The 15,225-nt window shown below is 37.6% G+C and overlaps 3 protein-coding genes across 7 annotated transcripts; 2 read left to right on the plus strand and 1 right to left on the minus strand.

Annotated features, from left to right (window-relative positions):
• The first annotated feature begins 397 nt into the window (after positions 1–397).
• On the plus strand, positions 398–5,824 carry LOC122782976 (activator of 90 kDa heat shock protein ATPase homolog 1-like). Its single transcript, XM_044047595.1, has 9 exons — positions 398–635; positions 1,950–2,140; positions 2,394–2,476; positions 3,061–3,178; positions 3,394–3,485; positions 4,175–4,303; positions 4,395–4,496; positions 4,645–4,696; positions 4,902–5,824. Exons 1-9 carry the CDS (start codon positions 556–558, stop codon positions 5,072–5,074), a joined length of 1,020 nt encoding a protein of 339 aa, XP_043903530.1. The 5' UTR covers positions 398–555; the 3' UTR covers positions 5,075–5,824.
• Positions 5,825–6,419: 595 nt separating this feature from the next.
• On the minus strand, positions 6,420–9,280 carry LOC122782977 (dr1-associated corepressor). 5 transcript variants are annotated; one of them, XR_006361994.1, is made up of 7 exons: positions 9,116–9,280; positions 8,415–8,487; positions 7,942–8,035; positions 7,479–7,595; positions 7,213–7,318; positions 6,566–6,637; positions 6,420–6,454 (listed from the first exon to the last, which is right to left on the minus strand). XR_006361994.1 is itself a non-coding variant. In XM_044047597.1 (6 exons), the coding sequence occupies exons 1-5, from the start codon at positions 9,155–9,157 to the stop codon at positions 7,248–7,250; spliced, it is 378 nt and encodes a 125-aa protein (XP_043903532.1). In that variant the 5' UTR covers positions 9,158–9,280; the 3' UTR covers positions 6,420–6,454; positions 7,213–7,247. The 5 variants fall into 5 exon arrangements, 2 of the variants coding, with proteins under 2 accessions (XP_043903532.1, XP_043903531.1); XR_006361995.1 differs by having other exon boundaries at positions 6,566–7,318; positions 7,498–7,595; XR_006361993.1 differs by having other exon boundaries at positions 6,566–7,318.
• Positions 9,281–10,171: 891 nt separating this feature from the next.
• On the plus strand, positions 10,172–14,883 carry LOC122782974 (phospholipase B1, membrane-associated-like). Its single transcript, XM_044047594.1, has 16 exons — positions 10,172–10,288; positions 10,388–10,425; positions 10,800–10,893; positions 11,057–11,115; positions 11,325–11,392; positions 11,500–11,534; positions 11,704–11,824; positions 12,124–12,175; positions 12,275–12,355; positions 12,635–12,700; positions 12,789–12,880; positions 13,437–13,518; positions 14,140–14,241; positions 14,318–14,413; positions 14,490–14,561; positions 14,661–14,883. Exons 1-16 carry the CDS (start codon positions 10,228–10,230, stop codon positions 14,775–14,777), a joined length of 1,236 nt encoding a protein of 411 aa, XP_043903529.1. The 5' UTR covers positions 10,172–10,227; the 3' UTR covers positions 14,778–14,883.
• The last annotated feature ends 342 nt before the right edge of the window (positions 14,884–15,225 follow it).

Consider the following 15,225-nt stretch of genomic DNA (forward strand, 5'->3'; position numbering starts at 1 on the left):
AATATATGACATCGAACATAGACCAACACTTAAGACCTAACACATAACGTGTATTAAATGTCGTAATAATCGATGGGAAATGTGAATGGGTTTAACTTTACTAAATGTTATCTTTGCTGATGCAGTCAAACCTGCAGAGCTACCTGCACTTTGGCGGGCAGTCAATGAATGAAGTGCAAACGGGGGATTTTCTTGTCATTTTCTGACAAAATGGAGAAGCTTGATGCATATTATGGGTCATTGCTTTGATCTTAATAACAACAATATTCTTATTCCAAACACTTTTTTTGTCTGTTTTTTAAAAACGTGTTGCACGCGGAACTACTCCGTGCAGGAAATGGGGTGTGGCGGACATTTTATCAGCGCCTTCCACAAAACGTTCCGCTTCTAGTATTTTCTGCGCACGGCGTATAAACGCGTGAGCACCGTTGCACAGCGAGAGAGAACGAGCAGCGACCAGACGCTTCTAGAAACAACGTGCACCGGGAAACAGTCACCGGCAAACTCACCTCCTCACCGCATCGACCGTTTATCAGCGCCGTTCAGCTACTAAAAATGGCCAAGTGGGGAGAAGGAGACCCTCGCTGGATCGTAGAGGAAAGAGCGGACGCGACTAACGTCAACAACTGGCACTGGTGAGATGAGGCACACCGACGTGCTAGTTTGTTAGCTAGCTAGCACGCTAATGCTAACACCACACACTCACACATTAAGCTCCATTTTTTAACGATAACCAGTCGTTATATGTATATTTACTCTCAGTTAGTATTGACAGTAAACACTGACTGTTGATAACTACAACTGAGTCAAAGTTCACGTTTTTTATTTTGCTAACATGTAGTCGGGCTTTACATAACCCCAGTGCACAGTTACTCTTAACTGTCGGTTATTTTCTAGATTAATTGCGTACTTGTTTGGTCCATGAAATCTCAGAAAATGTTGATTTTCGTTTCCAAAAAGCGCGAACTTATGACATTCTCAAATGTCTCAGAAGCCGGAAAAATCTTGAAGCGTGTTAATTATTAAAAAACACACTCAAACTGATAAATTGATTCTCAAAATAGTCATATCATTACATGAAAACTCAATGTGTTAACGTGTTTTAACATTATCATGACTGTTTTTCTTGTACTGTACTTATTACACCTTACACAATCGAATAATCTGTCTTTTATTTTCGCAATTCATTGAGTATCCGTTTCTTCCAGAAAATGTGTTCTATGTAGTAAAGAAACCAGAAAATATTCACATTTAAGAAGCTGGAAAAAAACAAAAACCTTAAACCAATTAATCCAATCAATCAAAATAGGTGACAATTAATTTAGTAATTGATAAATAATAAAATTGTGGCAGCTCTACACTCAACATTTCACGACACACACTGGAGCCCCATGAATATAAAATGTTAAATGTCTCCTAAGTAACAATGCAACATTATTACCTGTAATGACATTAGATGTGTGTGCTATGGTAGAAGCATGGATAATGTACAGAATATATAGGGGCACCCAGTACTGACAGAATAGAATATAAATAAAATATAGTATATACACGTTTTTAGTAGTAAAAACCACAACAAAATACTATGGAATAAATGGAAAACAAATAGTAAAAAGAAACCGTTGAGCCAGCCATGAACGGGTTACACTGTTTTGGTGGGTTTATACTTCAGAAATACTTTAATGATCCACGGGGTAAAATTACTTAAATATGGTCATGAGCAGTAGATTAATAATATTGTAAACTAGGATCTATGTACAGAGTTTCTGTTGCAAGTATGGTGCGTTCCGTTTTTAGTATGTAGGTCATAGGTCGTCCTGAACTCGGACTGCCCGTCCCTAACTGTGACTCCTAATCCATGGCCACATTTGTGTCAGCCTTAAAGAAGTTTATAAAAATATGTCATTTACCTGTATGCGTCTGTTTTCTCATCACTTTATTCTCCGCAGGACCGAACGAGATGCGACAAACTGGTCCTCAGACAAATTGAAATTTCTGTTGGTGGGACTGAGTGTGGAGAACGAACAGGGCACTTGTGAGGTGACGGAAGTGAGCAAGGTGGAAGGAGAGGCCTCCATCAACAACCGCAAAGGGAAGCTTATTTTTTTCTATGAATGGACCCTGAAAGCCACTTGGACTGGTGAGTACACGACTCTTGACCTCACAGTAACGGCAGCCTCGCTGATCAGATATGAACGAAACAAACAGGAAACTGACCTCGTTACTTGCAGCTGTTTGTCTCCTTTTTTTCTCGTTCACATTCTTGAGTAGCACGCAGAGGAGAGGGAGAGAGAGCAGCTGATCAAAACCATGTTGTCGCAGTCAGTTTTAAATTAAATAAACATGTCTTTGAGTCTGTACTGACGTTTTTTTCTCTTTTTTTTTATGTCCAGGAACTTCAAAATCAGGAATCAAATACACAGGAACACTTGAAGTTCCAAATCTGTCTGATGAAAATGACATGGAAGACCTTGATGTGAGTTTCACTCAGTAAAGGTGTTTAATTAGTAGGTATGTGTTTTAATCAGCAATTATTAGTGGTGTTGTGGACACTGTCTCTCTCTCCCTCTCTGCCGTTGACGCGAGATTCCACACAGAATGACGTGTGAGTAACATTAAACAAGAGCAAGCAAATGAAGTGATGCCTGGGAAAACAAAATTCCCAGATCTACGTCTCCCCAAAGACAATGACAAAGCATGACTTTGACCAGGATCCCAAGGACAATCACGTATCCCGATGCAGAGCGTGCTGAAAATCAATAAAATGCCACAGATGAAGATGCTTTTTACCCCAGCATCTTAAACTGTCAGCACAGTCGGTCCTTGAATTTGAGAGAATTGGTCCTGGAAAGTCTTTGAATTTCATGTCAGCCAAGGTGCAAGAACCCTGATTATGTCTTTGAAATGGCACAAATGTATTACAGCTTCATAGTTTAAAAGAACTTTACTCAAGTTAAGCAAATCCCGGGTAAACCTATTATTAATATTATAATAATATTAATAAAAATATGCTAATTTTAAGTACGTTTGGTGACACTTGTCCTGTCGATCTTGGTCTAGGTTTCTGTATCGTTGAACAAAGATGAGCCTGAGACGCCGCTGCTCAACCTGATGAAAACTAAAGGAGCTGACAAAGTTCGCAGAGCCCTGGACAGTTACGTGGGGTATTTAAAAACAGGTAAGGGAGGGTTTTTTCCCTACTTTTTTTTTTTTGTAAATTAAATCAGGGTCAAAACTAAACTATTATAATACTGTCAATGCCATCAGCTGCTGGTCATGTATTTTCTAGATGCTGTGTCTAACTCTAACTACTTAGATATTTAAGATAACGTCAAAAAAAACAAAACATGGACACTATGGTTGTGCAGTCATTTATTATTATATTTTTTGCAGAGTTCACACAGGGAATGATCCTGCCGACAGCCAACGGCATGGCCGCGATTCAGTCCACGTCACAGTCCAAAGCCAAGCTGGATAAAACTCAGGTCAGTGCTGCTGAAACATCAAATTCAAAAACTGACTGTTAAACCCTCCATACATATATACATGTTCATATGTTGGTCTTTCCAGATATCAAATTATCGACATGAAAGTATGGTGGTCACGTCATGGTCCAATAATGTTTATCCCTCCCATGTCGTACTATGAGAGAGGTCAGACTATATCACAAATTTAGTCTGCTACCAAATCACATTAGTCGAGTTCTTTCTGAAACGCAACAAAAGAAACCTGTTTAAACTTTGTTTTCATGTATGTGAAATGTTCTGCTTTCTTCTTTAAAGTCAGACTACAATTGAGCTGGTCTTAGTCGGACTAACATACCCACATAATGCGATTCATAGTCCAATTACTCCTGCATGTATATGCTATGCGTTCTGCACACACACCAAAATGTCCTCCACGGTCTTTGACCCTGAAGTAGAAGGAGGCGACGAAACAACAATTTGTATAACGATTAACATGCACAGCAGGTACGAAACATAGAACCGCAGCACGATCCACCTTACCATTCTGTTTTTGTGTGACTTAAAGGTCAACTGGATTCAATACGCACTTAGCTTATGATACAGTGATACAGCGCCACCTACTGGAGTTAGAAGACTCCTACCAGCGTTGGTACCAGCTCTGTTGGCTCCTTTCTCACCAGACTGTGGTTCTGGTTGTGTTTGAACAGATTTCTTCGCCGGGAAGTTCAACCGCTCCGGTCAACACCGGCGTCAAGATCCCAACCTGCAAGCTGAGCCTGAGAGAGACTTTCCTCACCTCACCGGCCGATCTCTACAGAGTTTTCCTCAACCAGGAGGTGAGGGTCGCGTTGGCTCACATGCAGCGGGTCTCGGATCACAAAGTGTGAAAGGTTAACGGAGGTCTGGTTCTGTGTGGTTTGTGTGCAGATGGTGCAGGCGTTCACGCGAGCTTCAGCCTCGGTGGACGCAGACAAAGGAGGAAGGTTCCGTCTTTTAGACGGAAACGTTTTGGGTGAATTCACGGAGCTGGTGAGACCAACGTTTAAACTTTAGAATCCTGGAAATAATATTTATGTTCAACATTTTAATGTGTATATCAACACTGTCACATATTATTTAATGACGTAAATGTGTGGGTTTTTTTTTTAACCACTTAAATATTTTGTTTTGCCTCCAGGTTCCTGATGAGAAGATAGTTATGAAGTGGAGATATAACAACTGGCCCAGTGGTATGTTTCTGCTTTTTATAGTCTTAGTATTTTTATTTGATTGATACAAACAGTCGAGCCGAGTCGTGCTCGAATTGTATCATGGAAAAGCACCAGTGGGATTTAAATAGCGTTGGTCATGGAAGCTAAAGGGAAAAACAAATTCCAGTCCATGTCCCAGTCGATTCCGTGTGACGACAACGTGTTTTGTTTTTCTGTCGTACAGAACATTACGCGAGAATCACGATGGTCTTCTTGGATCGGAGCAGCGAGACCGAGCTGAGGCTGGAGTTGGTGGGTGTTCCCGAAAGCGAGGAGGAGCGGACGAGAGAGGGATGGAAGAGATACTACTTTGAAGCGATTAAACAGACTTTTGGTTTCGGAACGCGGCTCTACTGAAGACGGCAAACTGTTGACGCTGTTCACAAGACGGCAGGTTTTAAAGTCAAAGCACGAGTTTAAGAAAGCAGCAAAGCCTGTCTGAGTGTAAATGTTTTTAATTTTCTGAACGTATTTAAGTCTACATCATGTTTGTCCTTCAGTATTTCAGTCCTCGGAGAGTAAATGGACTGTGCCTTTGCGATGAGAAATGAAATCAATAAAACAAAGAAGAATTTATCAAACCACCTACACAAATTGGCCTCGACTTCTAAATAAAAATGTAGTTCACTGCAAGATTTAAAAAAAAATAATAAAATGTTGCTTTTCTTTAATTTGAGCAGTCATGTTGCTTTAAAAACTATAAGTATTTTTTTTTTTAACTGCAGTTAAGATGCTTTTCAGCACAGATGCATGATCCAGACAGAAGTAACAGCAGCCACCGAATTTAAACCTTTACTTGTCACTTCTTGCTCAGCAGTACTGTACTTTCACACCAGATTCATACACATTTACAGTCCTAATGTCAGTGTGTGTGATCAGAGCAGCTCCACTCTCCAGCAAATGTTGTTTCAGTGTTGGATCATAAAAAAACTGTTAAGTTCTTAAAGCAGGTATCTTGCGTAGCAACAACAGAGACATGATTGTAAATTTCCACTTTAAAAAAACTTTTAGAACAAAACTGCGTCTATTTATTCCTCATTTCATCCCATCATACTGTAAAAAAAAACTTGTTTAGTTTATTGGAATAAACCAGCTCCTGTATCTGTTTTTTTTGTGAGTTTTATCTTTAAAACTTAATTAAATGTATGAAACCCAAACCAGTTGATATGATCTTATTTATTATTTAGGTTATTTATTTTCACAGTTCATACTCAATGTTTTCTGCCTTTAAAACATTTAATTTACAAGTGCTTTTAAAAAAAAAAAAGTTTTCTGCTCAGGAAAAATAAGCACTTAGTTTGGTTTTACTGCAAGTTTAACTTTTTTTTGTTTGTGACCAAATAAAAGTCAGATGAAGACGATGCAGAGTCTAAAACTAACAATCATAAAGAAAAGTGGAAAAACCTCAGGACTCTGAACATCTGCTTCACTAACAAAAACAATGGACTTTCTATTGTACAAAAATATAATACATTTTCTTTTAACATAACCCTGAAACATAAGTATAGTAAAAGGGCCCCAAAACAAAAAGCCAGTTCGTCTTTTTTATCGAACAGAAAAATCTCAAGTTTATCCAAAAAAACTGTATTTCATCAGGCAAACGTCAAACTACGTCATCGTAAATATCACTGAGCAGCTCAAATGAAAAGAAATGTTCAAACAAAAAACAGATGAAATGGCTGTAAATTCAGTGAGTTTTTTCCTCTGGTTTCATAAACAGATGTAGAGCTCCGACTCCTAGAGAAACAGGAAGTGAATCAATTAATAACAACAATAATGTTAACACAAACATGATTGTCTTTCTTTGATGCAAGGAGGAAAAGGGAACATATAGTAGTTTAGTCTCACTTTTCTGGAGTGTAATAAACATTTCAGCCTGTAGAGGTCACCACCAACACCCAGAGTGCCATTGTGCTAAAACTGTGAAACCGGAAACAAAGCTCTTTGTGATTTGAAAATGTCTTAACTGACTGACAGACAAGACGGACAGACACTGTCGAGCATGTTGGCAAAGCTACTAAGAAAGAAAGACAGAAGCATTACCTAGAATTCTTGACAAAGCTACTGAGAAAGATAGATAGAAGCTACCTAGCAAGGTTGGTCAGCTACTAAGAATGAAAGGCAACCTAGAAAGTTAGCTAACCTACCAATAAAAAAAGCTATATATAAACTACCTAGCATGTTTTCCAAGCTACTAAGAAAGATAGGAGCTACCTAGCAAGGTTAATTAGCTTCTATGAAAAAATAATAATAATAATGATAAGAAGAAGAAGAAAGAAAGATAGAAATTAGCAACCTATATGACATGTTAGCTAGGCTACAACGAAAAAAAGATGAAAACTACCTAGCATATTAGCAAAGCTACTAAGATGGATCGACATTGGCTACCTAACAAGTTAGCTAAGCTACTACGAAAAAAAGAAGCTACCTAGAAAGTTAGCTAAGCTGTTAAGAAAGAATGATAATTACTACAAAGAATGTTTTCAGGAACATACGCTGGAGCTGGAGTCGTGGTCGACTGAGTCGAGGCTCATCCTCGGTGCCGGCTTCTTTTCATCCACATCAGTGGCTTTTTTAACAGAAACGTCATATTGTTTGGTCCTTTAAAGAAAAGAAAAATCAAACATTCAAATAATTGATTCATCGTTTCAAACCGTTCTTTTTTAAAAACCAGATTCCTTCTCGTGTGTGAGTGTTCGCTTTACAATAACAATAACAATACACACACTGGTTACAGGTGCGGAAGAGCGCTGGAGTCTACCTGTACAGCGGCCACATACTCATGCCTCTGTTGTCCCTCTGGGCTGCCGTAGTCGTCGCTCGCTCAGTCAGCTCTTTCAGGAAGTAGAAGAGCTTCTCTGACTCGATGCACTGTTTCCTGCACAACAACAAACGTTCAGTTCACATGCAAATCTTCAACGTTTTTATTATTGTGACTCGAAGTAGAGTGTACTTTGTCGCCATTTTTACATTAGCTAGTGATTAACGCATGTTTTCAGGGATTTTTAACGTTTAAAGTCTTTTTAACTGATCTACAGTTTGGTATTGTTGGCTTTGATGCTTGAGTCAGACTTCAAGCTCATGACTATTCTCGTTGAGATAGAACTGTATAATGGAAAAGCGACATTACTCTGTTCATCAGCATATAAGCAGTCTTTTTCTTTGGACAGTATTTGGCTCCAAATACACGAATCTTCAGACTGAGGATCGTCAGGTTTACTCACATGTGAGCGACAGACATGACGGTGCTGAGCTTGGACTGAGTTATCACGCAGGTTTTAGTCAACAGAGACTTCAGGAACATTTCCAAGGCCCGAGCTGCTCTCTGTGGTTCAGGACGTCACTGCTGCACAACAACAACAACACTCTCTACACACTCCGGTCTCAGTCGGCTGCTGATTATTTCCTCCCAGCATCACAGTCTGTATCACTTGTTTTTCTTTTCCTCTAAGAATTATTGATTATTGTTGTTTTGTTTACTAACGTAGTAAACGTAGCATGCCTTGTGTTTCATGTGTTTAGGGAGTGAGCCGCCATATAACATAACAAAATATGTTGTAACAAAAGCAGTGAGAAGGCACTAAACTTATACAGATACAACTAATCACATACACAGTTAATCAATCATAAAGCTAATAATCACAAATAAAGTTAATGGATAAAAGATTAAAAATATTGCTCATGTGTGACAGGATACAGATGATCACAGGAACCGCCATCGCGATCCTCCCGACCTCGGTGTCCTTCTGCATGATCTTCTTGATTCGACTCTGTGAGTAAACAAATAAAACAACCTATTAACACACTATTAGACCATGTGATGTGGATTTTAACCAACTTCCAAATGAGTGTGAAACTTATCTGAAGCGTTTGGAGAGAACGGTATGAAAAGGAACTGTTCATATTTAAGATTATTTCATAGAATCGAACATAAAACTTTAGCTTCTTAAATGTGAATATGTTCTGGTTTATTTGCTCTGCATACCAAAGGAAATAATTTAAACTAAACCATTTTGGTTTGTGGACAAAACAAGACATTTGAGAACATCATCATTTCCAGGTTTAGTAAACACTCATCAACATCAGACATTTTATGGACTAAACAATTACTGGATTCATCAAGAAAATAACCGACAGATTCATCAATTCTGAAAATAATCGTTAGTTGCAGCACTTTTTTGAATATTGAATTCATACAATTCAAAATAAATTAATTTAGACTTTAAAGAAAATAAAAGTCGCATGACAGTTTTAACTACGGTGGCTGCGAGACTTCCCACCGTCCCTGAACGCAGCAGCCGCTCCACGCTAACGTTAGCACGTAGCTCCTCGTGAGTGGAGCGCGTTAAGATTTAAAGAAACAGGTATAATCCAGAGGGAAACGGGTTTAAAACTCACCGGAGGGAATCGGACATTAAATCTCCTCTTGTTTCCGGGCATTTTACTCGCTTCAGTTCGCGCCGTTCGACCACATTTCTCATGTTTTTACCGCAAACCGCCGCCGAGTCCATTTGTTTACCTTTAGCAGGAGAAGACACCTGAAAAAAAAACACCACACACACACACACACACCTGAGGTCAACCTGCGGTCAAGCCCCGTGACCCCGACATGACGTCACGCGACCCAGCGCCTCCTTAATTCACCAAAGTTACACATTTTTAAACTCTTCAGATCCATTTTGATCACAAAATGTTGACGTTAATGATAAAAAATAAATCATTAAATTTAAGATGAGTCTCGCAGATTATTGTGAATTATATTTAACAAAAAGAATAATTTTACATATAAATAAGAACTAAAAAAACACACACCTGGCGTCAACCTCATGTCATGACCATGACATGGTTTTCTTGCTAATTTTATTTTTATTTGAATTTTTAATTTACTCAAAATTAAAAGATTTTAGAACGTGATTTTCTGCATGTCTATTCAATTTATTTTTGGGATTAAATCCATTATTTGGTTTTATTTGTTTAACAACAACGTGAGAAAACTGATAATTACCTTGATAAAACAAATGCAAATTTCTTTTCACTTCAATTTAGACATTTTTTTTGTCTTAAAGTAACATTGTGGTAGAATGGAAACTAACCCTAACCCTAGTTACATTGAAAATGTATCAAGAGAATGATACAATGGTGCAAAACAATAATTTAGCCAATAACTGATAATGCCATTAGTATTATTTATTTGTTTTTTTATTTTCTTGTTCTTTTGTTGGCAGGGAGACACAAGAAAAGTAAAAGTAAAATGCCGTCACACTTTCTTTGAACAATCACAAACTCACGCACACAACATTATGAAATAAATAACCTTTATTACACTTAACATTTATGGGACATTTTAGTGGCCGCTTAATAACAGATCTATGTTATTGTTCAGAACACGCTGGCTTTACGCTACAAAGGTCAAAGATAAGGTTCATAATTACTCGTTACAACGGTCATAAAAGATTAATGCAGCCTTAAAGACAGCATTATAAATCTCCTCCATTTTCTGAAGCACAAACATGTTTGTCGCGTCTGTGCTGTTCGCAGCCTCTGTGTGTGTAACACAGTGTCATGTCAGCGGTAGGTGATGAAAAAACCCTTAATTCACTTTAAGTTTTTTTAATTTGAGCGATTCTGTGGTTGAATTATGAAGACACGTGTTCACTTTTTCTTTTGCACGACAAACACTGAATGCAGGACAAAACTCCGTCCAACAGGTATTTCTCTCTCTTTCTCTGTCACTTCATAAATTCTATACATTATATGATCTGTATAGACGTCTACACATACAGTAACTTACATCTGAAAATATGTCATCTTCTTTACATATATATGCACATTTACATGAATATTTACATAATGAATCTATTGTATATGACATTATAAACAAAACAAAACAAAACATACTGCAACATTTGTGTCTTTATTGTGCAATCAAACAGAAGGGGTTTGAAAAAAGAAGAAAATACATTTGCCAACAAAACTATGATCATTTGTGAGCAATTTGTTGTTGTTTTTTAATGAAAGCAAAAGTTCTGTTTACAGACAAAACCTTTGTGACCTTGTCGCGACTGTGTCTTTTTACCTGCAGGACGTTTACGGAGCAGATTTCCCTTATCGTCATCGTCTTCGTCCTCTGTTTCACTGTCACGACACGAGTCCGTCTGCAAACGTCCCCACATCAGGTGATTCAGTCAAATCCTGTCACGTAATCAAATATTTACTTTTTATTCTTCATAAAAACACAGATGTAATCCTTTCGTGTTTAGTGTGTGTTTTTTAAATAATGTTCTCTGTGTTTTTATGATTATTTTTCCTGTGTTTTGTGTTTTTTTTGTTCCGTTACAGTTGAATTTGTAAAAGCTGCAGACGTAAAAGTCATCGCTGCACTGGGAGACTCTTTAACTGTAAGGGAAGATTAAAACAACCAAGAAAACATTTCACTTTATTGTGTTTTATGAAAATGAATCCCATCAGTTTTTATTGGTTGGGTTTTATTTATTAAAAACCATGTAATAATTATTATTTAATTGCTAAAAACAAAACATGCCGATATTGTAATGGAATTTACTTTTGATTGATAGTGTCTGCAGCTTATTTATTTATTTGTGTGCAGACAGCCTGTGGTGCTAACGGCTCCACATTTGTTTCCATACCATATGAATATCGTCATATGTCGTGGAGGTAAAATCACTTCTCCATTCTATTCAGTTGCTTTAGCGACACAGCATTTAACTTACACATATTTATGAACAGTTTTTTTAATACATGGAATTATTGTTTTTCTGCAGCATCGGAGGACACAAAGATGTCATTACACTGGCAAGTAAGTTCACAATATTCACTCACAAAAAACTACGAAAACATGAAGATAATTGTAAATAAAGTAATAAGTGGTTGTGTTGAGTTTCAGTGTCAACTTTAATGACATTATAGTGAACAAATAAGAAAAACTTCATTAAGTATAAGTGAAATATTAAAATTTCTGTTTCCAGACATTTTCAAACTCTTCAATCCCAAACTGCTGGGTCTGTCTCCGGTGATGACGTTTTACGGTAACCCCACAACCGTCCGTGAGACCGGCTTCAACTTCGCCGTCACCGGCCACAACACGCTGTGAGACCTCTATTTCTTTACTTCTTTCTTTACAACCTGCAGTAACACGAACTCTAAACTAGGTTCTAAAACTCTAAAATGTACTATTTTGGTTTTTTTATATGCTTGCCCATTTTAGCCAACTAGCTAGATGAACCTATCATACCTAACTTTTTTTTTTTGTATGGACCTGTTGTATGTTTTCTTAAGAACAAGAATAATTACAGCTGCAAGATATTTGACATGTAAAATAACTTGCACCGTTTTATTAATTTTAACGAAAGCTATTACTCGTGTGTGTGTGTGTGTGTGTCCTACAGGAACATCTTAAACCAGATCGGAAACATGATTGACACTTTCAAGTCTTATCCTGTATGTTTCAGAGCTCAGAGTTTCATACATGGTAACTTCCTTCAGTGGCATCAGTCTCTTCAAAATGACCTGACATTTCTTCTTCTTCTTCTTCTTCAGGGTCTGAACTTCCGGGAGGACTGGAAGGTGGTGACGTTGCTGATTGGCATGAACGACATTTGCGATTATTGTAAAAACAAGGTAAAAAAGGAGAGTGTACTACAGGGTTTAAGTCAATACTACTTACTGTAACAATGATGTTGGGTGTGGTTCCACGTGAAACAAGGAACGCATCTCCCCACACCTCACTACAGTGTATAGAAAAGCTGTCATGCATATTTAGGTCATAGTACAAATGAAGGAAAATCACAATCTGTCCTATTATAAAACCCATTAGTTCTGATCATTTCTATTGTTCTGCATACAGTATATTATGTGCTGTAGAACTGACCACCTGCTCATGTTTCCGACCCTCCACAGAAGCTGTTTTCCCCCGACAGCTTCGCTCACCACATGACGGAGGCGCTGGACCTGATGATGAACGAGGTGAGGTGTTGATGTTGTGCCCTAAAAATGAGACGTCCACCCGGTGTCTCCAGCTGGACTTGACACGAGAGATCCCCTCTGGTTTCAGATTCCCAGGACCATCGTGAACGTGGTGCAGATTCCTCCGATGAAACCTCTGAGAAAAATACACAAACCAATTCTGGGCTGTTACCTTCGGAAGTAACTTCTACTGCTTTAATTAAAATTCAAGTTCAAACTCCAGATTAGAATAGAATAGGTCTTTATCCCTTACTTCCCCCCACTATTGTAAATGTATTCAATTTGAAATATAATCACTTCATCAGATTATCACATTCCTAGATTATTGTATTTTATCAGGTGTACACATTATTACATGATCACAGTATTGGATTATTATAATTCAGGTTAGCATGTCATTAGATAATCACATTGATGAGTTATCATTTAAATGGAGTAACACGTCTTCACATTATTGGATTATTACAATTATATCAAGTTGATGACATAATACGATGAAATTGCAATAATCTAGAACTGTGATAATGTGTTAATCCTATGAAATATGAATAATCCAGTTGTGTGATAGTCTTGATAATGTGTTAATCTGGTTGAATTACAATATTCCAGTAGTGTGATAATATATGTTACCTGACTGAATTACAATAATCCAGTTGTGTGATAAACTGATAATGTGTTAATATGGTTGAATTGTTATAATCCAGTAGTCTGATAATCTGCTATCATTTGCTCACAGGGTTTTCTGCTCTTGCTTGCTTAAACCCGAAGAGAACTCCCCTGAACTGCAGGAGCTGGTTGAGATTAACTATGAATTTCAGGTGTGTTTGTCATGTTGTTGGCAGTAGAGTCGTCAATTGTTTTTGTTTTTTTTTCCATTTGTTGTTTTGTTTTGTTTTTTTTGATCAAGATAAGTAAAGAGTTAAAAAGTCATTGACGGTTCACCGTAATTGATCAATAACTTTTTTCCATAAACTATGGAATTCATGACACTACAGAGTTGTATTTTTATTTATTTTTCAATTATGGCCTTTTCACTCTTGTATAAATTAACTAAAAGTATGTTACCGGAAAATGACTTTTGTAGAAGTTTTTATATAATATTACTTAAGTAAAAGTCTTAAAGTTCATGACATTTACTGTACTTAAGTATCAAAAGTCATTCTCTAAAATAAAATGTACAGTACTTAAGTTTAAGAAGTCAAAGTTAACTGGAAGGTTGTATGTTCAACTCCTGGCTCTGCTAGTCTGTCTATATGTGTCCTTGAGCAAAGACACTTAACTCCATGTTGCAGCGTGTGAATGGGTGAAAACTGTAGTGTAACTAAGCTCTATATACTGTAGATACAGACCATAATACCAACTCTTCTTCTGATTTTAGAAATTAGAAATATAAATAAAGTAAAGTACTATCACTAACAACTTGCTCGTTTTTTGTGTAGAGACGTTTGGAGAAGCTTTTGCAGAGCGATCGGTTCATCAAGAAGGACTTTGCTGTTGTTCTGCAGCCCTTTTTGGAGAACACAGAACCACCAAGACTTCCTGTGAGTCTCACATGGAAAAATGCACCCGCGCAACATTTAAAACACACACACTTCATCTTTTATGGCCTCATTTCAGGACGGGACGGTTGACTTTAGCTTCTTTACAGCAGACTGCTTACACTTCAGCGTGAAGGGACACGAGGAGCTCGCCAAAGGACTGTGGAACAACATGGTATCATGTTTATTGATCATTATTATACCAGTGAAGATCTTACTTTTAAACCCTCTGTCTTCGTCTGACTGTATAGTTTCAGCCTGATGGAGGGAAAGACAGGATAAGGACATTTTTAGAGCCGATGAAACCCATCTGTCCACCACCGGTACAAAGCTTTTGTCTGACCCCCTGGGGAGTTTGTCATACTGTTTATTTTCAAGTAGAATGTGGTTTTGGGTTCATTTGTCTGCTGACTCTTCTGCAGGAGCATCCTTACATCTACACCAGACCCAGAGCGGCGTCATTTACAGCCACGCTGAAACGCTTCGCCTTCACACTGATGACACTCTTTTCGTCGCTTGACCCCTTTCACTCACCGTAGCTGTGATCCTACGACATAAAAACACTTGTTATTTACAATCAAGACAAAAAAATAAACTGAAGTGGTACTGTAATTCTCATGTGATTAAAGTGAATAAAGCATAAAAAAAGATGAATGGATGAAGACATTTTACTATATATATACTGTATGTACATGTACTGTATGTATGAATTTGTATATATGTATTCTTATCCTTATCACTAACCTGATTCATAACCAGTTAATACCTAACCTAACCGCTATTACCTAACAATATTTACCCCTAACTTAACTAGCTCCTCAGAAATTAGGTTCTGCCTCTTTAGAACCAGGTTTTGGTCTCTATGAAGACTACTGGTCCTGACAAGGTCAGTGTTTCTGACAGAAAACGGTCCTAACAAATACAAACACACAGACACACACACACACGTTACGTTTTATTCCACATATGGAATACATTTAAGTGTTT

Source organism: Solea senegalensis, linkage group LG16, assembly GCF_019176455.1.
Source record: "Solea senegalensis isolate Sse05_10M linkage group LG16, IFAPA_SoseM_1, whole genome shotgun sequence".
In the NCBI taxonomy this organism is placed as follows: domain Eukaryota; kingdom Metazoa; phylum Chordata; class Actinopteri; order Pleuronectiformes; family Soleidae; genus Solea; species Solea senegalensis.